Below are 25,483 nucleotides of genomic sequence, written 5' to 3'. Positions count from 1 at the left end.
CACGGCTACTGCCCCCCCCCCCATAACACAAACACACACACTCCTCCTTCTCTTTAGTGGGAAATTTAAAAAGAAGCATAATAAAGCTTCAAGAGGAATGTGGCTTTTCCATATTCTCCAAGAGATTCCAAACTGAAAAGAGTCCACAACAGCTTATCTAATTTTACATTCCTGGGCCAGAGCTGGAGGGTGCTTAACTTAAAGGGACATTTTTTTGTCCTGTTGATCCTATGCTATAGGCTTCACCCCTCCTGCGACCTGGGAAAAGTAGGGGGGGGGCTACTTTGGAGGGATGTATTTTCTTATATGTTGTCAGGAACAGCCAAGGTGGAAAAATATGTGGCACATGTGGATGAGGTGGGAGAGAAGGGGGCTCTTTTCTAGCTGCTGAATTCCTTGAAGCCCGTTTCTTGTTCACGGAACTTCCTGTTTTTAGACCTGTGCACACAATGTAGCTATAGCAGCATCTTTTGCTATCCTTTGCCAAACCAAATAATTTTGAGACACAATGGCATTCTTCAATCTGCATAAAATTAGGCAAGTGTGCATGAGCTGTTTTTATATTCTGTCAGTCATGAAGAGATTCAGCAGAGAGGAATGTTCTTCCAACCTCTGGATATCTTACTCAGCCACCCTTTGGACTTGCGTCAGGCACTGACCATGCACAAATCCACACCCTCCCATTAGAAACGCAACTGTCCCCCTCTTTACCAGCCTTTCATCACCTGGCAAAGCTATTTCATTCCGTCAGGCATGTGAGGAGGAGTGAGCTGAGAATTATTTTTGTGATCATGGTATCTCCCCTGCCAGGTAAGTATGGAAAGAAAAGAAAAAGGGTTACAAATCGTTTGAAAACCATATCTTCCGGAAATCGTTAATTGAAGTTTGGGACAGATATAAAAATATATTAGAAACGGGGGTCCCACATTGGTTATCCCCATTAGAGGTTATAGGAGTTAAAAAAACTAACATGAGGAGCGAATGGATTACTTATGGAGAGTTGGTGGTGAAAGAAGGAGAGAAATGGAGATTGAAACCATACGAGCAAGTAAAAGAACATGTATATGACTGGCTGCACTACTATCAGATAAGCGATATGTTTAAAAAGGATGTGAAAGAAAAAGGGTATAAAGAAAAAGATTCAAAATTTCAAACAGAAATTGTTAATAATGATTGTAAGATAATTTCAAAAATGTACAAAATTTTACTGGAATGGCACACGTTAGATGAGGAAGTAAAAGTGGTAATGATTCAATGGGCCAGAGACTTAGGGTATAATATAGATATGGAAGATTGGCAAAAAATATGGAATGAAAATCTGAAGTTTACAGCATGTACTACGTTAAAAGAAAATGTTATGAAAATGGTATATAGATGGTACATGACACCTGTTAAATTAGCAAAAATGTACAAAACTTGTGACAAATGTTGGAAATGTAAAGAGAAAGAGGGTACATTTATTCATATGTGGTGGGAATGTAAGAAAGTGAAGGGGTTCTGGGAAATGATATATAATGAGTTAAAGAAAATGCTGAAATATAGCTTTGTAAAGAAACCAGAAACCTTCTTGCTGGGAATAACCTGAACGGACATAAATAAGAGGGAGTGTAAACTCTTCCAGTACGCAACAACAGCAGCGAGAACATTGATGGCTCAAAAATGGAAACAAGAAGAAGTACCGACCGTGGAAGAATGGAGAACAAAACTGACAGACTATGCAGAACTGGACAAATGAACTGGAAAAAATAGATTGCAAAGAGATCATAAGTTTTTAGAGGACTGGGGAAAATTTAGAGAATATTTGAAAACTGTATGTGAGGAATACACAACGCTAGTGTGTTTTAAAGAAGCTTTGTGAAAAAATAAGGAATATTGTAAGAATGCAAATGAGGATAGAAAAATTGTATTTAAAGGCGATACTAAAATTAAGGAATGCGAAGATAGAAATTTAACTACGGATGATTGTCAGAGGAGTTGAGGGAGGTCCAATAAGCTAAAATATGTGATGTGAAAATTTGTATGATTGGAGATTTTATGGAAAAATTTAATTTAAAAAATTTGAAAAAAAAAGAGAATTATTTTTGTGAGTCATGATTTTGAATTGTAAGATATATTAGTTTTATGGTGGGTCTTTTTTAATTTATATGCTGCGCTATTGCATTTATTTCTTGCTAATCACCACCCTTTATTTTAGAAATAAAATGAATGGATGTATCTTTTCGATCCTAGGGACTAGAAACTTATTTTGTCTCGTCAGCCATACTGAAAAGCTGGGGCATAAATTTATTCCTATACACCTAAAAATCTAAGGCTTTAGTCAAACACTGCTTTAGATAGTCCTATCCGTAGCAACACCAACTGCAGAGTGAGGAAGCAGCCCTGGTAGCACCCGGGGGAGCTCTGTAATTGGGGGGGGGGAGATGCTTCACTCTGTGAAATGCCCCCTCCCAGTTAAAGACAGTTGCAGGAAGGTTTAATGGGGGGTTGGGGTTGGGGGGGAGCAGTTTAGCAAGCAGCTCTGTGAAGTGCTTCCTGGCCTCCTTTCCAAGGGGGTGGGCTTGGAGTGCTGTGAAGGGATGGGTGAGGTGGTGGGTTAGAGCACTTGGCCAAGGGGCTAGTGGACAGGGAGGGTTGGCAAGCAGGACGAGCAGCCACCAATTATTAAATAAAATGCTACAATGCTCTTGTCCTTCCTGGGATCCCAAGCCGCAAAACTGGCTGCAGGAAAAGGGCCTACAACAGGTATGCATACATCTACACTCCCTTGTGATTTGTGTCCCTTTACCAGCACTGCTTGGTCCAGCAGTTTCAGCAAAGTTGGCTGGCTGTTGACACTTCCTATTGCCTTCTCATTCTATGAGGAAAGCATGGAGCTTTGTTCTGTCCTACTACTTAACAGTCTTCCCCCAGTCATCTAGACTTCTTGGCCACTTGTGACTTCCTTGGGAAGCTAATACCATTTCTATTTAAATATTTGGCCCCCTGCCCCCTTTATCTGTGCTCAGAACCTCTGTAACTAGATCCAGCTTCCTCCCAGGAAAACCTCAGTCTTGCTCTCTTTCTGTACAATGTTGGGGGTTTGTATTGAGTCCCGAGCCATCAAATTCTACTTAGCACTGAGAACAACAGGAAATAAATAAAAAAGTTCAATAAGAACTGAAGCCTTTAAGAAGTCCAGTGTTCTTTATGAAGCTCAATATTCTGTCCAATGATGCTTTCTGGGCATTTCTGCAGAACCTGGACATGAGAAAGCCTTTTACTGGGGCAGATGACTTGTCCACCTAGGTCAGTATCGCTTACACTGACTGAGAAAAACTGGTGTTTTAGGCAGGGCCTTTCTCAGCTCCCCTGGAGATGCTGGACCTTCTGCTTTCAAAGGATATGCTCTACTTCTGGAAATGCGAAGGATCTGCTCACTGTTGGATAGCTGAAGTTAAAGTAGGGAAGGGGATCCAGCTCCCTCTTGTCCGAACAAGAGGCAAGCTAGCAGCCCCTAACCCTGGAGTGCTGCTACAGAAAGGTGGTCAAGAGACTATAAATAAACTATTATAAGCAGTTGACAATCACACTAATTTCAAACAACGGAATATGACACAACTAGTTTCCTTTCTTTTTCCTTCCGGACATCTGGATTTTTGCTATTGTTTTCAAGAGCTGACAGTATCCTGAGTTATGAACACAGATCTATAATTGCAGAAACTTACCCTGTGAAGCGTCACTGTGTGTTGTTCCCATATAGCTGTTTCTTCCATTGTTGTGCTCTGATTAAAAGGGAAGGAAAAAGTAATCAAGATTACTTTCTTGCCGTTGCTAACAATCCAAGTACAAGTGTAGTCTTACAAGATGCAGACAGAGATGACTTTACAGCCAGCCAAATATTTCCTCTCTCCTTTCTTGCTTTCTTTACTAACTAACCTGAGGAAGATTTCTGGAGAACTTGAAAGTTTGCACAATATTTTGTGATACCTTGGTTGCACTAATAAAGACAGTGTACTAATAAGGACTTTAAAATGTACATGTGTTTTCAAAATGGCTTTGGATCTTTGTAACAGTGAATAAAATGAAGGCAGACAGATAACATTTTTGTTTTGTTTTTGAATTAAATTCACATAGTTGATCAGTGGAACATCCTGTGTTTAACTGGAATACATGGACAGTTGTCAACTCTTCCTATAAACTCTTCTTATCAATTCCTCTATTTTCAGCATGAATAACTACAAAATTAACGTGTCATGCTTTGTCTAGCTCAGCCACTCTTAATTTTTAATGTTTTACAAAGAAGTCATACAATACAGAAAACCCAGATAGTCAATCCTCTTTTAAAAAAATACTTATTGATATAGTTGACAACCCATATTCAGGGAACACAAAGTGACAAATTTCTTCTAGTCCCCATTATCACATGCCTTCAGTTCTTCTTTAACATTATTTCCTTATGTACTGATATGATGCATCCCCTACAGTGGCAAATACTAGTGGGTTGCATTTCTCTGCCCACCATTTAACTGCGCTTAAAACACACTTTCAAAACACTTCACATAAATATGGCCATCACAAGCCACATAAATGAAAACTGCGTCAAGCAAGTGCTTCTAATGAAATCTCTGGCATCTTACACTAACCATCCAAAGAGATAAACATGCAACATCCACATTCTCCCGGATTATTTCAGTAAGAATTTAAGACTGGTGGTATTAGGGCTCCTGTTTTAAGAAAGCCCCTTGAGCTCTTCTCCCACCCTACCCACCAGAGCAGCAGAAAAAAGAAGGAAGAGATAAATAATTTGCAATCAAATAAACAAGCTGAACCAATCTAGCTTCCCCTCCTCCGTAAACCATAATTAAAATTCTGAAAAGGGTGAAAATGTACAAATGATCAGAGAACAGCTCAAACTACTTTCAACACAATATGCAGAATGCACGAGACTTTTAAGAGTCAATAAACATATGAAATGTTTGATATAGTATCAGCACTCTCTGCATTTCACTGAACATTGCAAATGAATAAAACTGGTTTGTGCCCGACACCCAGATACAGCTACCTATCATTGAAGCATCTCCCCGCTTCCCGGCTACAAAAATACCGTGGTGCTTTGTTGAGAGAAATATTATTTGGCACACATTTTACACTAGGCATGGATTATGACATGCTGAGCTACTGTACTATATAGGAAGGTCACGTTTAACTGACTCTGCAGTTCTGTGTATGCTAATCTTCTCTCACGTGAATACCAGCATAGCGGAACAAAATAGGTTTCTATGTCAGACAGCCAGATTAAAGAGTATTGATAGGAGCAAATTTTAAAAACCGGATTACCAAAAAAGGAAGAGCACAGCTTTTGGTTTTGCTTTAAATGTAAGTGGTGTTGTGTTTAGAAAGCACAGTCTTCAAGATGAAACATTAATGGTCATAATGGGCCAAAAAAGAGGGACAGGCAGAACTCACACCAAGCTGTGTTGCTGCAAGACCTATCATTCATGAGAAGTGGCTTGGGCTTTCAGTCTAGACCTTTTGCAAGGAAACCCCCCAAACAGGACACTTTGTGGCATGAAGAGTCCAGCGGCCATTGACAGGTCAGCCACAAAGCCTTTGTTAAACCCAAAGTAAAATCCTAGATGGAATGACTGAATTGAATGAAGACACATTTATTATTTTTATACTAATGCTGCAGTTCTTTTCTACATCCAACCTGCAGTAAGACAGGTTTCATATAAAGATCAAATTCTGTTCAAAAATGCCCCTTCCCAAGGGCAGAGGTCTTTCCCAAGAGGAAAAAAGGAACTGTTTTCACAGGGATGGCGGCAGGGTTGGCACAGCTCGGCACCTGCCAAGCGCCACACTCTGGTGGAACCCACTGCCACTCTCTGGAACTTGTCTCCTTCCTCCTCTGGGGTCTTCCTGTCTGTTCACCTGCTCTCCCAACCCTAAAAACAACTGCAAGAGCGAGGAGATGGAAAACCATCACCTGCTTGCCCTATGATTTCCCTCTGGCCACAGAAAGGGAGTGGGGCAGTAAGGCCTTGCCCAAGGGCCCTCCAAAAACTGAAGCCAGCGTTGTTATTTTGCCAGCATTGTTATTTTGCTTAAATAGAAAGATTCAAATGCTTGCAGTTAAACAGATTTCCCTTGTAAGAGTATATAAATACTCAAAGGGGGTATCAGAATACTTCTTCTGAAAACCAAATATTCTACGTGGTGTGAAACCAGTAGATTTCAGAATAAATTTTTATTTTTTATTCCTTGACCCACAACCAATGAAGCTACTACCACTCGCCCAAACCCATGTACACTTTAGTACATGCACAGGATAGAATCCTAAGCCTGTTCCCGGCCTTTCCACTAGAATTAGTTATTTGTTCCCTCTGCTTCTTTGGGTGTCCTCATTCTGCCAGTTTAAAAAGTTTAGCCCTGGCAAAAACAAGCCACAGACTAAATACTACCCCCTTCAACATTTGCATTTTTAAAAAAGGAATTCAAGCTTGAGTTATCCCAATTCTGTCCGGGCATAGTCACTAACTGATGCAGTTGTTTTGTTAAATAGATTTCTCCAATATTATCAGGTTAAAAGTGACTCCTGCCTGCAGAAACCATAATCTTGGAAGACATAAATCCATTGGAAAGTTAGTTGAAAACTTTGTAAACAAACCACATTCCATTCTTATCAGATTGTGGGAACATAGCCAAAGTTATATAATGATATTTAAGCAAAGTACTGCTTTTCTGGAACTCTTGTTTAAATATTTACTGGAGGGTGGGGGGCAAAAATCCAACTTTGCTCCAGTTTTTACACCTGATTTTTATTTGAATAGTTAAGAAGTGCCAATTCAATACTCTGTACAATTTTGCTTTGTTGCTACTACTGGCAACTACTGATAAAAAAAAACCTGTACATTTTGAGAACTGTTTAAGATATTGCCTGTTAACAGAGAGACAACAGCATCAAGAGAAGCGTTTCCTCCCAATCGTGTTTCTGTATCTCAGTTAGCAAAATGGTCCTTTCAGGGAACATGCTCAGCTGTGGACTCAGGAAAGTAATCCTGGAAATGATTGGCTGGTTTACGGGGCCCTTTTTATCTTATGTGGGAGAAAAGCAATTAATTTCTTTTTTCCTGTCCAGTATTATCTACTCCTGCTTTCAAACCAAAGGCAGGCTGGAATTTTAAATGCCTTGCTTCTTGTAAGTCATAACATATGTCAGACTCAAAAGAGCACATATTTAAAACAAAACAGAAAATGCAAGCAGGAACAGAAATTAGTGACTAAACTGCTTTATTATTCACAAAGAAGTCCAGAACCCAAGATCTGGCTGGTTATTACAAAATTGTAAAATCCAGCCTTCTTATCTGCACGTACCCATTCCCTGGGGCAAGATCTGAGCAAAGGAGTCAAAGGCGAGCAGAGACCCATCTGATGGCCCAAGCTCACTTCACAGGACAGGGAAGAAGCATGACCAACCCAGGACCACACCCAGGTCCCAGGACAAAGGCAGGGAAAGAGGTGAGGATCAGCCCCTGAGGATGCATCTTTTTCTGCAGCAACTCTTGAATATTTGAAAGCATCTAATATCTAATATACTGCATCTAAGCATCTAAGCATCAAATATACCGCACAAAGCATTCTAATCATTTCAACAAAGGAATTGATGGCAGGTCGTCAGGTGTATATTACGTGAGTTTCATTTTGAATGACATAATATGCAAACTTAATTTATACAAGCTATGCAATGCCTAATCTGCATTCTCCTTAATATGCACATTACTCTGTCTTTGACTTTATTGAGTATATGTCAAGCTCAGAACAGCCCAGTGCTTAATAATTATCCTTAATAATCTCTAGCTATGATGAGTTAGGAAAAGTGGAAACGAGAGCCTCCTGTTCAAGCCTGCCCCCTACAAGAGGCGATTTCTTCTCTGTTAGTCACTTAAGTTTTGGAACTTTTATATCACTAGGGAGGGGGGAAACACTCCCCTCATGCAACTGGTGATGAAGAGGAGAAAATCTGAACACAAAATAGATGCTCTCAAGAGTCCTATTGGTTTTTTTGATCTCACAACATGAGGAAGCAAATATTTCACATTTATACAACTTCACAATTTGTATCTAGGGTGTCTGAACATCAACAGAAATTTTGAAGACTGTGACATGTATTTTATTCAGGGCAACCTTTGAGAGTTCTTCCAAAGCTGGTTCAATATATGACTGCCACACATAGAACATGGGGTCCACAATAATGTAGCTTCATTGGCTCCCAGCTGGTTTTCTAATTTCCCAAGTCCCAGCTCCCAGTATGCATCTTTAAATCCTAGATTGTTTGGGTCCAGGAAGAGTATCTCAAAGGACTGAGCACACATATCCCACCACTGCTTAGAAAATTTAACCAATTCAGCTTGCAAAGGGAAGCTACAGTGGTGCCCTGCAAGACGAATGCCTTGCAAGACGGAAAACTCGCTAGACGAAAGAGTTTTCCGTTTTGGAGGTGCTTCGCAAAACGAATTTCCTATGGGCTTGCTTTGCAAGACGAAAATGTCTTGCAAGTTCCTGCGGGGTTTTTTTCCTCCCCCCCCCCTTTTCTAAGCCACTAAGCCGCTTATCCGCTAAGCCAATAAGCCGCTAAAAGCCGCTAATAGCGCTAATCTGCTAAGCCGTCAATGGGCTTGCTTCGCAAGACGAGAAAACCGCTAGACGAAGAGACTCACGGAACGGATTCTTTTCGTCTTGCGAGGCACCACTGTACTTTAAAAAAGATAAAAGGCTACAGCAGCACCTATCACAACACAGATGCACATATCACAGCACAACTTAAAAAATGGGAAAAGGCCCAGGGTAAGCAAGAACCATGATAATGCACAGAACACATTGCCGGACCACTTCAGTCTAATCTAGCAAAGCATTTAGGACTGGGTGACCCAGACTTCCATGTTGGTGCCTCCGGTAATGGCTGAATTCCTCTGATCGGGAGGAATTTGCCCCGTGGGAATTTGGGTTTGGCCGTCACGGCGAAGGCGGAGACCCGCCAAAAATCACAGGCGGGAGAAGCCTGTGAGCGTGGGATTCGGCGGGCACCTTTTGCGCCTCCCCTACTCGCAGGGAAACCCAGTTTCGGGGGTCCGGAGCGACGTGGGGTGAGTGGTGCGGTGCTTCGAATCGTCTGCTTCTTCCATGGAGCGAAGCCGCATAGGTGTTGCCGGAGAGCACTGACTTTTTCTTGTGGACAATTTGATTTTAAAGTAATTACCCGTGAGTAGAGCTGAAGTGGGAGAATTGGATTTCTAAAAGTTTAATTTGGTATCGTAACAGGGAGGTTCAATACAGGAAGTCCGCCTTCCCCTTTTCTAAATAGACTGAAGCATTGAGGCTGCAAGCTGAAGCCTTGGAAAGCCTATTGTGAAGGACTAAATTTCCATCGGTAAAGAACATTAAACCCCCCCTTGGAGGCAGGAGAAGAGGGGGGGAAGTTGTGAATTGAATATGCCTGCGGGAGTGAAGAGAGTTAAAATACCGCCACTCAGACCCTGGAAACGGGCTGCTAGCAGGACTGACGTTCTTTGGAAGGCTCACTGACAGCGATTAAAACGCTCGTTGACAGCTAGCTAATAAGAGAAATACATTGTTTCTACTGTCTCCGTCTGCTTTTAAAAAGGAGTAAAACTAACTGAAAATTGAAACTAACTTCATTGTTTGAGCTGTGTTTAAAAGAGGACATTATTGACTAATATAAACAGAAACTGTTTCCCCCTAGAGGAAGCTTTTGAAACTGTTACAAGAGCTGGGCTGGGGAATTTCCAGCTGCAAGATAAAAAGCTGTGAGACTCTGGGACTGACCTTGAATCGGTTAAGTGTTATGGCAAATGGAAAGGAAAAAACGGACTAGTCAATTCCTGAAAAAACATTAAGGTCTGGGAGGACTTGGTAGCAATCTAGGAGAGCCTCAATATCAGGCCCCCCTGCTTCTTCTGCTATTGCTTTTGTAACAGTATATTCAAAATCAAGAGGAATGTCGACAGAAGAGGCCTTAGCGGTTGCATTAAGTAAGATAAGTGATTCACTGGAACAGCTTAACAAGAAAATAGATGTGACAAATGCGAAAGTGGACGCTGCAACTATTAAAATTGACTTAAATACAGAAAGTATAAATAATCTGGGACAAAAGGTGAATATCAATACAGAAACAATCCAGAAATTGATACAGGAATCTACTTTGATACAGCAGACTGCGGAGGAAGCTAGGGAGAAAGCCGTTGCTGCTGAATGCAAAGTAACACAATTGGTGAGAGAGTCCCAGCCTTACAGAGACAACTTGATGACCATAAGTCGACGCTTGCTATGATTGAATTTAAAGAAAAACAGATGAATTTGAGGATCAGAGCCCTACCTGAATTGGAGAAGGAAAGTTTGATAGACTTCTTCACACAGGAATTTGCTGATTTTGGGGACTTGGATCTGGGTCAAGAAGAGTTTAAAACTGTGAGGGCCTTCAGATTTGGAAGAGGAGGGAAAAAAGAGAAGAACAGAATAAGAGACTGTTGGCACTACCAGAAGAACCTAGAAGTACAACAGCCAAGAGTGGAAATTTTTAAAGACGTCCCGAAATACCTTTTGGATCTTAGGTCTAACTACAGAGATTTGGTTGCCCTGCTGAGAAGGAATAAAATCATATTTAGGTGGGAGTTTCCCCAAGGTCTATTCTTCAGCTTTAAAGGAAGGAAAATAAAAATAAGATCAGTAGAAGACAAAGTAAAGTTTTTGTATAAATACGAAGAAGATCTGCAGAAGGGACTTGGAAAAGAGCTAAGAGCATCGGACAGAAGATCACCAGGTTGATGGACTATATGGAATTGGCGGAAATGACTGGCAGAATCCGAGACCAGGGAGAAGAGTCGGTGGAAGAAGACTGGAAAAAGTTTAAAGATTATTTACAGAAATATTGTAAAATTAATGAATGTTAGGAAAATGATGGAATGAAATTATATGGCTTTAGCAGAAATGTTATAAGGAATTAGGTATAAATAGATTATTAGAGTATTAAAAGAAAAATAAGGTTAGAATATGTGAAGATAATTATAGGACAGAAAATAGAGGAAGATGGAAAGGAATTGCTGAAACATTTAATAGAAGTGGAATACAAAAAGGGAGGTGTGAGGAGGTCGCAGAAAGAAGTGAATGAAAGATAAGAGACTGAAATTGTATGATGTGTGTTAAACTGTTTTTGTTTTGTTTTGTTTATTGCGTTAGTGTTGTGTAATCTTTTTATATTGTATTGTCTTTTTTTCTTTTTTCTTTCCTTTTTTGTAGTGTTTAAAAGTAATAAATATTATTTTATTTTTAAAAGGAGGACTGGGTGACCCAAAGAGAAGCCTCATGTATCAAGGAAACATACTTCTGAATACGGACACTTCGGAAGCATACCCTAAGGGAAATCCATACCCATTGCCTTGAGGGACATCTTGGGGAGAAGAAAAGGCGAAGGAGTAAACACATCTAAGATGGTTAGATGGAGTCTTGCACGCTTCCTTCCAGTAACTCCTGCAGCAAAGCTGGTACCAAATGTATTGCTCTGCTTTCCTTTGGACCACACCAGCAAGGCTGACAGAGGGGTCTTGTTGTCTGGGCAGCCCAGGACCTCCATAACAACTGCCCAGGCTTGCACTCTGGAGAGGTCACTTCTGTGCTGCTAATGCAACAAAAATAATGCAGGAGGCAGCAGTTATGAGTTACAGGTCTCTGCAGCCACAGCAGGTGCTGTGATTCTCCAGCAGTTTGACTTCACCTCTGGGGTTATACTCCATTGTCTCTCAGACTGATGGATGCCAACAACCAAGACACTGAAGTAGCATTTCAGCACCAGCCTAGGAGTCATGGGTGACAAGGCCACATGCAGGCAAGGGGGGAGGCTGCAGTGAGAAAGCGGAACACTCCCACCTACCATTACTTCTGTGTCCAGCAGTGAAACCCGGTGGGCTGCCACAAGCCCATCCCCACAACCAGCATGGAAGTGTGGCAGGCTTTTGCAACAGGGATGGAGCCCTCTTATCATTCCTCGGCCACTCCCTCAGCAGGCTAGTAAATTCTGTGGGCTTACTGACCCACCAAATTTCTCCACAGCGACTTGTTTTTAAATGTGATGTATAAAGAATACTTATCAAGATGATCCAGTAATCCCTGATTCTTCCTAAAGAAAAAAAAAAAAGATCTTGCCTACTTTATATTTAACCATGTTTGTTCACAGTTATGAATAGTAGCGTTGTTAGTAAGCTGAGGATGGGGTCGGAATATGTTATCCAAAAATGCAGCCGCTTTGTGTTGCCCAAGGAAAATAGAATCAGTATTTTTGTAACGTAGCACGTAGCTCAGCCACCTGCTGGTATACTCAGACCAAGAACTAATGAACCCATTTTATGGGCAACATACACATTGGCCAAATGAAAAGTCCTTGACTCCCACACCTCTGGATCAGGGCCAACAAGCCTTAACACCTAGAGCTCTGATTTCCATGCACTTACAGTTATGGGGAAAAGAAAGTGCACCCTCTTGGAATTCTGTGGTTTTACATATGAAGACATAATAACAACCATCTGTTCCTTAGGTAAAATTAGGTAAATACAACCTCAGATGAACAACAACACATGATATGTTACACCATGTCAATATTTATTTAACAGAAATAAAGCCAAAATGGAAAAACCATGTGTGAAAAACTAAGCACACCTTAAGATTCTATTGCTTGTATAACCACCTTTAGCAGCAATAACATGAAAAAAATATTTCTGTAGGACTTTATGCATCTCTCACATCGTTGTGGAAGAATTTTGGCTCATTCTTTAAGTTTTGCTTCACTTCATTGAGGTTTGCTGGCATTTGTTTATGCACAACTCTATTAAGATCCCGTACAGTATTTCAATTGGGTTGAGGTCTGGACTTTGACTGGGCCATGACAACACCTTGATTCTGTTCTTTTTCTGTTGTAGATTTGCTGGAGTGCTTGGGGTCCTTGTCCTGTTGTTGTTAAGAAAAACTGGGGTTTTGGCCAAACTTCAGCTGTTGGGCAGATGGCCACACATTTGACTGTAGAATACTTTGGTATACACAGGAGTTCACGGGCGACTCAATGATTGCAAGGTTCCCAGGTCCTGTGGCTCCACTACCATGCTTGACACTTGGTATGAAATGCTTGTTCTGATATGCTGTGTTTGGTTTTCACCAAACAGGGCACTGTGTATTATGGCCAAATATCTCCACTTTGGTATCATCTGCCCAAAGACATCGTTCCAGAAATCTTGTGGTTTGTTCAGATGCAACTTTGCAAACCTAAGCCATGCTGCCATATTCTTTTTAGAGAGAAGAGGCTTTCTCCTGAAAACCCTTCCAAACAAGCCATACTTCTTCAGTCTTTTTCTAATTGTACTGTCATTAACTTTAACATTTAACATGCTAACTGAGGCCTGAGGAGTCTGAGATGTAACTCTTGGGTTTTTCTTTTGGGGTTTTTTGCAGTTTCTCTGAGTATTGCACAGTCTGACCTTGGGGTGAATTTGCTGGGGTGGTCCACTCCTGAGAAGATTGACAACTGTCTTGAATGTTTTCCACTTTTGAATAATCTTTCTCACTGTAGAATGATGGGCATAAAATTGGTTGGAGATGACCATAGAACCCTTCCCAGTTTCATGGGCAGCAGCACTTCCTTCTCTAAGAGCACTGTGTCATCTTTCCTCTTTGGCATTGAGTTAAAACACATCTGAATGCTACAGACCAGCATACTGCTAAAACCTTTGACTTTTATAGAGGTGGGCACACTTGCTGATGATCATCATCATCAAACCTTTTATTGGCATCACATACAAACATCCATAGCAAATCAGTACAAAATTACCGCCTTCCCAGTGACACAAAACATTTGTCAAATGAAAGAGGCAAGGCAGTCTAACATTACATCTCTAGGTCTCGAGGGAGATCAGACGTCTGCAATGTGTTTCGACGACAAAAAACCAGATAAAGATATTTAGCCACTACCTTGGTGATCTCCTGATTATTCCCCAATAATAGAAAATGTATGACCTCTAACTCTAGTTTCCATTTGGAACTGTGGGCAGAGATCAACATATAGTTTACATTTCAGAACCATATGAGTAAGAGTTTCCACCTGATGGTCTTCACATGGGCAAATTCTTCTCCTTCCACCATTCCCAAGAACCTTCTCCATAGGAGGTTTGAAGGATTTGAATTATAATGCCCTTCTTTCTTGAGGATTAAGCAAAAATTCAAGGTAATTGTGGTTAATTTCATGTGCCCAAGAAAGTTGAAAGTTAAGAGGGGAGCATGTTTTCTCTGCTGCTGCTGTTAGTTCCTGGCGTTCAATGTCCCACATCCTAGTTTTTATTGTAGCCTTGGCAGATGGTGGGGACATTGATCGCAAAGATTCCACTGACAGCCCAAGTTGCTGTACCGTTGTAGCCCTGGGGAAAGAAAGGGATCTAGCAAAACTTCACTAGGGAGAGGATCTCTATCTGTTGTGAGGCAGATGTTTAACCCAGGCTATGGTCTCTACCTTGTGTTGACCTCCCTCTAGACACAAGGCTGCATAGGGTACACAACGTGGGACAGCAAAAATCTTAAAATGGAAAGCTGCCTGCACTTGTTCTACCAGCTGGGTAAACCCTGGCAGCCAGACTGGAATTCCGTAGAGCAACTGAGCTATATCTTTGGCATTGAAGACCTTGAGGGCAGAGGGGATATGTGAATTACCTCTTGTTATAAAGAAATGCATTGTGGCCTGCATAGACATCTTACTGTGGCCTGCATAGACATCTCACCGCCGTTGCACGGTGCGAGGACCATAGAAGCCTATGATGGAATGTGATTCCCAGGTAGCTGAATTCGAATACCAGCTGGATGGGTTTCCCACCAAATACCCAGCTATAGCTTTTGCGTGAATTCCCAAAAACCATTATTTTGCTTTTATCAAAGTTCATGCACAATTTCGTTCTGGACAAATAGTCAATACAGGAATTTAACAAACGCTTTAGGCGAATTATTGTCTGTGAAAGCAAAATCATATCTGCGTATAGAAGGATGGGAATGCTTGATGCATTGAGTTTTGGGCTGTGGGCATCCACCTGTTTTAGTAAAGAAGTGAGATCGTTAAGAAAAAGATTAAAAAGAGAGGGAGCGAGTAAACAGCCCTGCTTTACACCTCTGTTTATAATGACAGGATCTGTCATTACATTCCCTGGTGTTGTTCTTATGCGACAGGTGTTCTTTGTGTAAAGCTTTTTGATCAAGTAAAGTAATCTAGGTTCTAGGCCCATTGTCTCCAATTTGGACCATAACAGCCCCCTGTCAACAGTGTCAAAAGCAGCCTTGATATCAAGGAAGGCACATAAAGACATTCTTTATGAAGCCACGTTCATAAAGTTAAATGAGGTAACACCAAACAGTTGCATAAAGCAGATTTCCCTGGCCTGAACCCTGCCTGCTCTGGACCTATGGTAAAATTCCCAGAGCCTTCCCAATCAGTTAGCCCATTGAGCCACGTCAGGGCCCTGGTGGTGGTCAGCTTGGTAAGTCACAGACCAGCGAGATTAATTACTGGATCCTGGGATCTACATTCCCAAAAACAGAAGTCTGGAAGAACAGAGGTATCCAAGATCTCCCATGCTTTTGCATACACCTCCCACCCTTGGCCCAGGCGGGCATTAAAGTCTCCAGTCAAGATAATAGGTAGGTCAGGGCAGATGAAGTCCAGATTCTCGAGCACGTGTGCAATAAATTCCCATTGTAGGTTCTTGGCTGTGACAGTAGGAGTGGGAGGAATATACACATTGATCAGTAACAGTTCCTGGTACACTAGCTCTATCTTTGTTACCAGTACAGTGGTACCTCAGGTTAAATACTTAATTCGTTCTGGAGGTCCGTTCTTAACCTGAAACTGTTCTTAACCTGAAGCACCACTTTAGCTAATGTGGCCTCCCGCTGCTGCTTTGCCGCCGGAGCACAATTTCTGTCCTCATCCTGAAGCAAAGTTCTTAACCTGAGGTACAATTTCTGGGTTAGTGGAGTCTGTAACCTGAAGCGTATGTAACACGAGGTACCACTGTAATTTACAGCTAGCATTTGTTGACAGGATGTGTTTACTTTTTATATGGGGAGCCACCAGGGTTAACAATCCACCCGAAGTCCTACCTTTCTTGTGGCTTTTGGTTGCCGGAACTGAAAAGGCATTAAAACCTGCAAGTTCAGTGTGACGTAATGAACAGGTTTCTTGTAAACAAACTATATCATATGCCCTTATTAACTTTGTAAAGTCAGGGAGACACAGCTTAGAAGACCACCTTGCCACATTTCACAATAACAACTTCAAAGAGGAATGTTGCACCAGGTTCCCAGCCATGGCATAAGGTCAATCTAGGTGCATGTCGGAAGGCTGGCTATCACTTGGAGCCCCAGATGGTTCCTGATGTATTTCCTCCACTACCTCTGGGGCTTCGGTTGTTAGTCCGTTGACCCTGGTGTCATCACTTCTTGAACTTGCAACTGTCATCTCCTTGATCGTACTCGAGTTAGCGATTTGATGGGTGAGGTCATTCGAACTTGGAAAGATGTTAGAATTATAGTCCCCTGTAGTTTCTCCTAGAGACAGTGTTATCTGAATTGCTGAGATCATTGGGGGGGGGCCTTCGTCGAAGACAATTAGATCTATTTCTGACTTTCTGTGTGTCACGTTACCCTTGGGAGGAGCGTCATTTGTCATTGGCTGAACAGATTCCAGCCGGGGTAAAGAGTGGTGAAATTCAGGATCTGCCAGAGATCTAATGGAGTGTCCTATCTTTGACTTATCTAGATTGGGCTGGCGTTCTTTATGTGTTTGGCCTATTTGCTCTGAGGTTTTCCTCTCCAAGGGAGTATTATGGCTGGGTTCACCATGCGTATCCATCTTTGACAGCCCTTCCAAATGAATTGCGGCCCTATGAAAAAAGCCCTTCGGCAGAGAGAGCGTTGGTTTCTTGGGGTCGGTCCGGCTATGCGGCAAGTTTGGCAGTAGTTGTTTTCGTTCCGTGTCTTTAAAAACGCACCTCAAATCAATATTATAGTCCTGTAAGAGGGCCCTATATTTCAGGAGCTTTTCAGAAGTAGCTGAGTCGGAAAATGTCAGCATGAGTCTAGGGTGCTGGGGGTCCGTTATTATGTCCTGATATGTAAAACCACAGAATTCAAAAAGGGTGCACTTTCTTTTCCCCATCACTGCATGTTGTCCTTCACTTTCACATGACTGTAAGGCAGCCACGTGGAATCGTTTCCAGCCTGAGGGCTGCATTCTCTTCTGGGCAGCCTTCCAGGGATCACGTGCCAGCAGTGGCCAAACAAGGGGAGAATGTAGGTGGAGCAAGGAAACACAAATTTTACCTTTTGCACAGCAGGCTGGTTACCAGGCAGGCAAGCAGCACTATCAAGAGTTCAAGGAATATTCCATCCAGGCAAAAGCACTCAAGGAGAGTTGGTGGGGCCTGGGGAAAGATCTGAGTAGAGCCAGATACAGATGCCTAGAGGGCCACATTTGGCCCACACACCCAAGGTTCCCACTGTTGCCCTTGGTGAATCCAGAAGCCGAAATGACTCCCAAGCAGATGCCCAGGGGCCTTTGCAACATATTGGCATCAAGCAATCAACAAGTTGTCTAGAAAACAGAACACCTGAATCCCAGTCAAGACTAGTGCTGACGTGCACAGACTCCCAACAGGCTTACAGAGACTCCCCTGGCTTGCAAAGGGTCCCCTTCCTCATCTGAAATTAGGCTTGAAACAGCATTCAGTTGTAGCCACTATATTAGTTTGTAGCGTGTGCTTGGTTGTGGCTGGTGTGTGGTGCTCACAACTGTTTCTCTGGTTTGCAAATGTGCCCACAGACCAGAAAAGGTCCCTGCTGAAGCAGATAGTGCTGGGTTAGATGGACAAATAAGATGGTCTAAGGCAGCTTCCAAGATAAAAACCAACCGGGACCAGCAAACTTCATTTCATCAAAATATTTCTACCATTGCTGTCTTCTAACTTGGAACTGCTCTCAGGAAACTGAAGTGTTCCAAGAAACACTATTCAAAAGGCATCACCACTCTCTAGTGTGAAATGTTTGAGATGCAACCCCAAGTTGCACACTGAATCCCACTGCTTAAGAGTTGGTTTTGGACTCTCCCAACCATTTTCAAGATGTGCACATTTGAGAGGTATCCCAGGCACAACGTTTCTTCCCTGTCTTTGCTTACAGCCATTGATGTTTATGTTCTTTTTCTCATGATGATTTGTATTTATGTTACTTGATTGTCAATTCCACAGTCAAGTTATATATTTTTAGGGCAGCTGTGTATAAACTTCACAAGGATTTGTGGCTACAAATGACAGGGTTAGTAACTTTGCCTGTATAATTTTGGCCACACCATTCATTTTCTTATTTAAGTTCATAAAGTACAGACGTTTCAGATTTCTAACCCTTAACCTGTAAGCCATGTCATACCCTCAATCTTCCTTTGTTCTGTATACTTCATACATTTTTAGATGTGACAAGCATTCCGCAAAGGCTCCAGGATGTTTCCTGCATGATAAGCAGCCAAGTCTAAACCCCCCCCCCTTTTTCTAAAAGATCAGAATGAGAGAGGGGGTTATCCTCTGGGATATTCTGAAGCAGTCATCCAAAAGGGGTACAACATTTGTTGCCAGATGACTTATGTAATTTGAGTATGAAGCAGAGCATTAAAGCAGCAAGGAATTGGTGTGACATCACACAAAATGAAAAAGCAAAATTTACCCAGCCAGTAATATATTTAACTTTCACCGCTACAAACATAATTCCTTTGACAAGAAAATGTACGTGGGCAATCGTCTGCTCCCTCTCCTTTAAAAAAAAAAAAAAGGAGAGAGAAACTAACATGAATAGCTATTTACAATATTTTTACCACAGGGGTTCCACATCTGAAAATTTTAAAAAAAACTGCCATGAGCATTACAAAATACCCTTTTTTGTAAGAGATACTCAGAATCCCATTGCCAAAAAAGCAGACAAAATACCCACAACTTTCTTAAAATAAATAAAATACACACACCCCAAAAAACCAGGAACCCCACGCCAAAAAAAAGGAATCCCACCCAAACAGATTAAAAAAACAACTGAGTGGGGAGTGGGCCTTGGCAGGAGGATGTCTGAGGCCACTGCAGTGCAGTAGGGACCATGTGGGAAGCCACAGGCTGCCACCTTAAACACATTTATTATGGAGCAAGCTCAGCAGAGCACATGTTACTTCTGTGCAAACTTATATGACATTGCACTGTAAAACACCCTATATAACTTAAAATAACAGCACCCACATAGAAGACTATTGTTCAGTAGTTGAGCACATATCTGGAAATGCCAGGGACTGAACCTGAGATGTCCTGCATCTATACGCTTCTGTCTGAGACGCTGGAGAGAAGGACGAGGGCGCAGGACCAAACCAGGTGGACCAAGAGTGTAACTCTGTAACTTTGCGCCAGTGTAATTTTGTATGTTAACATGTATACATTTATGTTATAATGAAAGTTGCCAGTCTCCGAATCTCTGCGAATCCAACACCACCCTTACCACTTAACACCTTTTAGGAAGGATACTTGAGGGTTTGTGTTGAGACTGATTGGTGCAGATAAGGGATTCTGTAGTTCTTCACCCCTCTTCCCTGCCTGACTGTCACACCTAGAGACAAACTGTTTTGCCTGGGATGACCGAAGATAGAACTGTATTTTAATTCCAGAAAGAACCCCACTGCCCTGGAAACACAGGCTACTTACTCTAAACTGAGAAGCACTTGATTCTACTCCCTGTGGATGAGTATAAGGCACCTTAGCCTGTGAATACCAAGAGATCCACGTATTCAAGTTTTATCCTATGTCCCTAAGTTTTGGCTGGTGCCCCTTGCTCTCTCCTGCTAGCCCACTATGGCATGTTATCTAATCTGGATGAGATGGGCTATTCTAGCTTTCCCCAACCTGGAGCCTCCCAAATACAGATGGACTACAATTCCTACCAGCCCCAGCTAGCATGGTTGGGGATGATAGCAGTTAAATTCCAAAACAGTGGGGAGCATCAGGCTGGGGAAGACCGAGCTGGTCTATGGGAAACTGTCTTGTGGGATACCATCAGCAGGTTGGGGCCACAAGACCTTCTGATGCCTCAAGATACACAATCTCAACTTCTGTAAGGTGCTCAGTTCCTTTAGCTGCTGCTACACCAAGGTGACGGGGGGAGGGGGGAGCTCCTTGCAAAATTGTTCTTCACCTTTCCTCCACCTTAGCTGGCAACCAGTCAAAAAGCATTTCCAGAACTGGAAATGTGACTAAAACATGAGAGAAAGGACACCTTGCCGACGCAAGCTGCGTTCATATGAATCACAGAGGTTACTCCAATGAAGGAAGAGGTGGGGAACAGAGAAACCTTGGGAGGGGCAGAGAGGGCCCCACCCAATAGGCTAACATTCCCATTAACAGTTGAAAATTGGAATGGCAGGACTTCACTTAAAGAGGAATCGATACTGCTGTGCTCTCACTTGACAACTTATTTCCCAAATCAGTAAGATCATGGGTAGGTAGACCTTAGGCTTGGAGGCAGAGGCAGATCCAAAATGATGGCTTATCTACTCCACTCTGTAAACCATATGACAGCATAACTAGCACATACAGCCAAGTTATTGCATACCAGAAATGATCTCTCATTCCTTCCACAAAAATATCCTCCTAGTCGCTCACCCTGCAACCCCACTTCTTTCATTTTAGCAGTCTTATTTGGGAGGGGCTGCTATTGTTATACAGTGGCACCTTGGTTCTCAAACTTAATCTGTTCCAGAAGTCCGTTCCAAAACCAAGGCGCGCTTTCCCATAGAAAATAATGCAAAATAGATTAATCTTTTCCAGACTTTAAAAACAACCCCTAAAACAGCAATTTAACATGAATCTTACTATCTAACGAGACCATTGATCCATAAAATGAAAGCAATAAACAATCTACTGCAGTCACAACCAATCAATCAGTAGCTGAACTGGGTTCCACACAGTCACAAACAAAAAAGAGCCGCATAAACAAAAACTCAAAATAAATAGCAAAAACAGACAGACCTCTGCATAACACTCAAAACGGAGGTGTGACACTCAAAACAGAGCACGCTCGGCTTCTGAAAAAATTTCGCAAACCGGAATACTTACTTCAAGGTTTGCAGTGTTTGGGTTCCAAGTTGTTTGAGTACCAAGGCGTTTGAGAACCAAGGTACCACTGCAGTTAAAAACTGGGAGTCAAAAACGCCTTGCTTTTTGCTAGCATACTAGACCAGTTAAAATCGATTTGTAGAGAAGCTACAAACTGAGGGCATTTTTAAAAAACAATAAAAATAGTAACATTTTGAAATGTTTTGAAAACTACTTCAAGGTTTTGATGCCCTACAAAACTGGAAGCGCCCCTATCCTCATGAAACCCACAAGCATTCCAAAACATTAACCCACCCCTGCTTACAGCTGATAGAATTTTCCACTATCAGAGTATCATAAAACCTAGCAAACAGAGCAGAAGTCATGAAAGTCTTGTAAGTTTCTTCCGCGCTCTTGACATTTTAAATGCCAGAAACAAGAGGCTCCCTTTTCTTTTCTGGATGAAACTAACACATTTGTAATACTTTACTAATATTTTTAAAGTAACACCACCCCGGTATCAAGCTTAGTCACCTGGCAGCACCAGCCACAAGGTTCTGTACACATCCCGGGGGGGAAATAATTCATCACTTTAAGATGGGCAAGTATTACCTTAGGCATCCAGGGGCACATTCTGGATTAAGATTTCAGCAAGCTGCTCATCACCCCTTTGGAATGCTCATCCCACTAAGCTGGAAGGTTATCAGACCATAAATAATACAGGCTGCTACACTGCTCTTGACTGAAATGCATACGTTGCTTTTTGATAGTACACATTTTACGAAGTTAGGCAGTATGTTTTGAAATTCAGTTCACAAATAAAGGGTTTAAAAAGCTTTAAAGAAAACTGTGTGGGCTAACAATTAGAAATCTAAGTTTTCTACACTCAGAAAGAAACGTACACCAAGACCCACTGCTTGCTGCGACGGTGCATGCGCAGGTCGCTATTCGCCACTTCTGCGCATGCGTGAGCAGCGAAACCCGGGAGTAACGCGTTCCATTACTTCTGGGTCACTGCAGAGCACAACCCAAAAGCGCTCAACCTGAAGCAACTTCAACCCGAGGTATGACTGTATATCCAATTGAAACACATGTTGGAAAAGCAGTTTGGCTCTGACGCTATACAGTGGTGCCTCGCAAGACGAAATTAATCCGTTCCGTGAGACTCTTCGTACAGCGGTTTTTTCGTCTTGCGAAGCAAGCCCATTGACAGCTTAGCGGATTAGCGGCTTTTAGCAGATCAGCTGATAAGCGGCTTAGGGCTTAGGAAAGGGGGGGGGGAGGGAAAAAACCCCGCAGGAACTCGCAATACATTTTCGTCTTGCGAAGCAAGCCCATAGGGAAATTCGTTCTGCGAAGCACCTCCAAAACGGAAAACCCTTTCGTCTAGCGGGTTTTCCGTCTTGCGAGGCGTTCGTCTTGCGGGGCACCACTGTAGAAGCATTGGAAACACCCATGCTGTTACAAGATTTAATCTCTGCAACAAAAACAAAAAATCATACACTTGCACTATATAAAACTTTACTTAACAGGAAGAAATACGATTTAGAATATGAAAGACAAAAATTGAGTAAAGAGTACAGATAACAAATGATATATGGGAGACAAGTATCAAATCAATAGAAAAAGCCTGTATGGATTTAAGACTTATTCAACAGAAAATAGTATTTCGAATCCACTGGACTCCAGCAAGATTATATCAGAAGAAAATAACAAGTGTAGATAATTGCTGGAGATGTGGGAGTAAAAATGCGAACTTAATACATATGTTGATTAACTGACTGACGTTCAGACCATTCTGGAGCAAGGTGAGGATATTTATAGTAAAAGTAATAAAAAGAAATTGTTATTTAGGGGAACTAAATTTAATTCTAAATTATATTCCGGAAACTTGGAAGATCTCAAGGGGTAAAAAAAAGTGATTGTATTGCACTATATTAGAAGCAACAAAACTTGTTTTGATGAATTGAAAGTGTCTCAAAAAGATTCCACTGAGCATATGGATTGATAATATGTACAGATTAGCTACATATGAAAGAATTGCTTGTTGATGCAAAATAAGAATGGATAAATACAAAGAAATTTGGAACGAATATCTAAGTGACAAGGCAGATAACAGTGGGAAATGGGGGGGGGGAGTGGTGATAAACAAGGAGTAGGCATAGGGATATTACTGTATCTAAATTTGTGTTGTCAATTTGTGTTATTATTGTTGTTATGGTTGTTTGTTGTACATGTCTTTTTAGTTTGATGTTTGTACTGATAGGAAAAAGTGAATAAAAAATAATGAATGGACTAAAATTAGATTCCATGTTATATTGGGAACCTGTTGGGGTTGAAAGTAGTTCAGAATTTGATGAAAATTCACCACCACAGGCTTTAGCATTTAATTCATTGGAGGAAAGTGGTGACATGAAACCCTCCCCACTTTTACGCATCTACTCCCGTGATCTGCACATAAAATTAATCATTTTGTTCATATGTGCAGTGAATCAAGGGTCAGGGAGGAAATGGTTCCACTCCTCCAGCCTCACATCAAGTTTTGACAGAGGAGCAAAGTGTGCAATAGAGGCAAGAAAGTTCTGAGTAGAGGGGAGGTGGAGGAGGGGGTGTGATACAAGCCCCTTTCCCCTCATGGATGAGGGGACATGGCAGCACCTTTCTGCCCTTAGATGTGACAACCATTATGGAATGTTCTGACAGCATCCATTTGGTGTTATGCCATGCCCCCATGGCATCCATTTTGTGACACTCAACACACTGACTCTGTCTACTGACCCAAAAATGTTGGCAATCCTGCATTCAAAGAAACTAAAGCAACATGCCACAGTAACTTATAACATATCCATTTTCCACAGTGAGACAGACCTCTCTGCCTATTCCAGCTGAAAGTGAGTCTCCAGGGTCTCATGCAGGGATATTGTCCAGTCTTCCAGGGTGGATAAAAATCAATGGTTTTTTAAAAATATTTTTAAAAATTGATTTTTTTGAATTAAATTGGATTTTTTTATTTGAACAGATTTTTAAAAATAAAATGCTTTTGGAGGAAAAATCTTTCTAAAGATAGTTTTCTATTTAAGTTACATTATAGTCCAAAGGCTATTCATCAGGAAATAAGGATTTGTTTTTAATTATGTAGCATAAGGCATTATATGCAATGTTTAAATTTTTTGATAAATGAATTCCATTAATCCATTCACAATGTCATGCTCTTCCAGGGGTTTCTGTAATATTATTTGGGGGCAGTTTTTCTAACGAGAATATATTATCACAGGTTCTTGTTTTCAAAAAGTTTTCAAAAGTGTGAATTTGTGTCTGAAGAGATAACATGCCTTTTCTTCACAGGAAAAATGTTATAAAATAAACATACAGGGCTGAGGAAAAAACCTTAATCCCATTGTTCCTTTGCAAATTTATATACACAGAATCAACCCCGTACCTCTCAAACGATAAGTTCCAAGAGGTTCAATGAACAGATTGTTTGGAGTGGAATAGATCTGCACAAGTAGCTAAGTGTGAAGCAGTAAAAATGAAAGTGCAATCTTGTGAGCAGAATGCTCCACAAGTCTTGGGATCTCAGACTTGAGGCAAGTGCTGAAGGCTCTTCAGGGCTGGCAACCGCTTCCCAATCCCACTGGGTTCCAACAACTGCACTAACACTTAACTGTGCAGAATAGGCACCTGGATGTAGACGCAAATCCATTGGGGTGGTGGAAGAAATAGTAACAGTGATCTGTAAGTCCTTGGGCAAGACCTTGAAGTGCTTGCCACTCAACTAATAAGAGTTCACTGGTTCCAGGCTCTTCTTCCCAGGGCTTGCCGGACATTGTCCAAGCAATAAAGTCTCTAACCAAATCAGTTAACAAACATGGATATATATGCTAGAATGTTTTTGGTTTAGTTGAATAAATTGTCTAAATTGTTATTAAGGAAACAATTATTTATTTCTCTCCTTCCAATAAAGTACAGCAGAAATGTTGTCCAAATATAAACAGGTAACTTATTAAACCTCACAATAATTTCATAATTATCTGTCTATGTACAGTATTTCTAATAATATAACCAAATCAGTAATCTTTGATATAACTGTAAAAACTACTCTGATAATTTATTATTCCAGAAATGAAACCTTCATCTGGTTGTAAATATTAAGATTATACCAGCAAGAATGAGTCTTTCTGTAAAAAAATGATTTAAATCATTAAATCGATTTGATTTAAATCAAATCCACCCTGCAGTCTTCCTACAAAGGTACCTCTGGTTACAACCTTAATTTGTTCCGGAGGTCCGTTCTT

The 25,483-nt window shown here is 41.4% G+C and overlaps 1 protein-coding gene across 10 annotated transcripts in view; it reads right to left on the bottom strand.

Annotated features, from left to right (window-relative positions):
- Positions 1-25,483, bottom strand: part of TJP1 (tight junction protein 1) — a 326,291-nt gene that overhangs the window by 67,258 nt on the left and 233,550 nt on the right. For 9 of the 10 annotated variants that reach the window (XM_081838649.1, XM_081838645.1, XM_081838646.1 and 6 more), the window contains one exon: positions 3,705-3,761. In XM_081838649.1, the coding sequence (XP_081694775.1) occupies positions 3,705-3,761 (57 nt within the window). Of the gene's footprint in view, positions 1-3,704; positions 3,762-11,923; positions 12,050-25,483 lie in introns of those variants that run through there. The other variant, XM_081838650.1, reaches the window with a different exon arrangement.

This window comes from Podarcis erhardii (genome assembly GCF_964252035.2).
Source record: "Podarcis erhardii genome assembly, chromosome: 14".
In the NCBI taxonomy this organism is placed as follows: Eukaryota; Metazoa; Chordata; class Lepidosauria; order Squamata; family Lacertidae; genus Podarcis; species Podarcis erhardii.
This window is presented reverse-complemented; position numbering and strand designations above follow the sequence as displayed.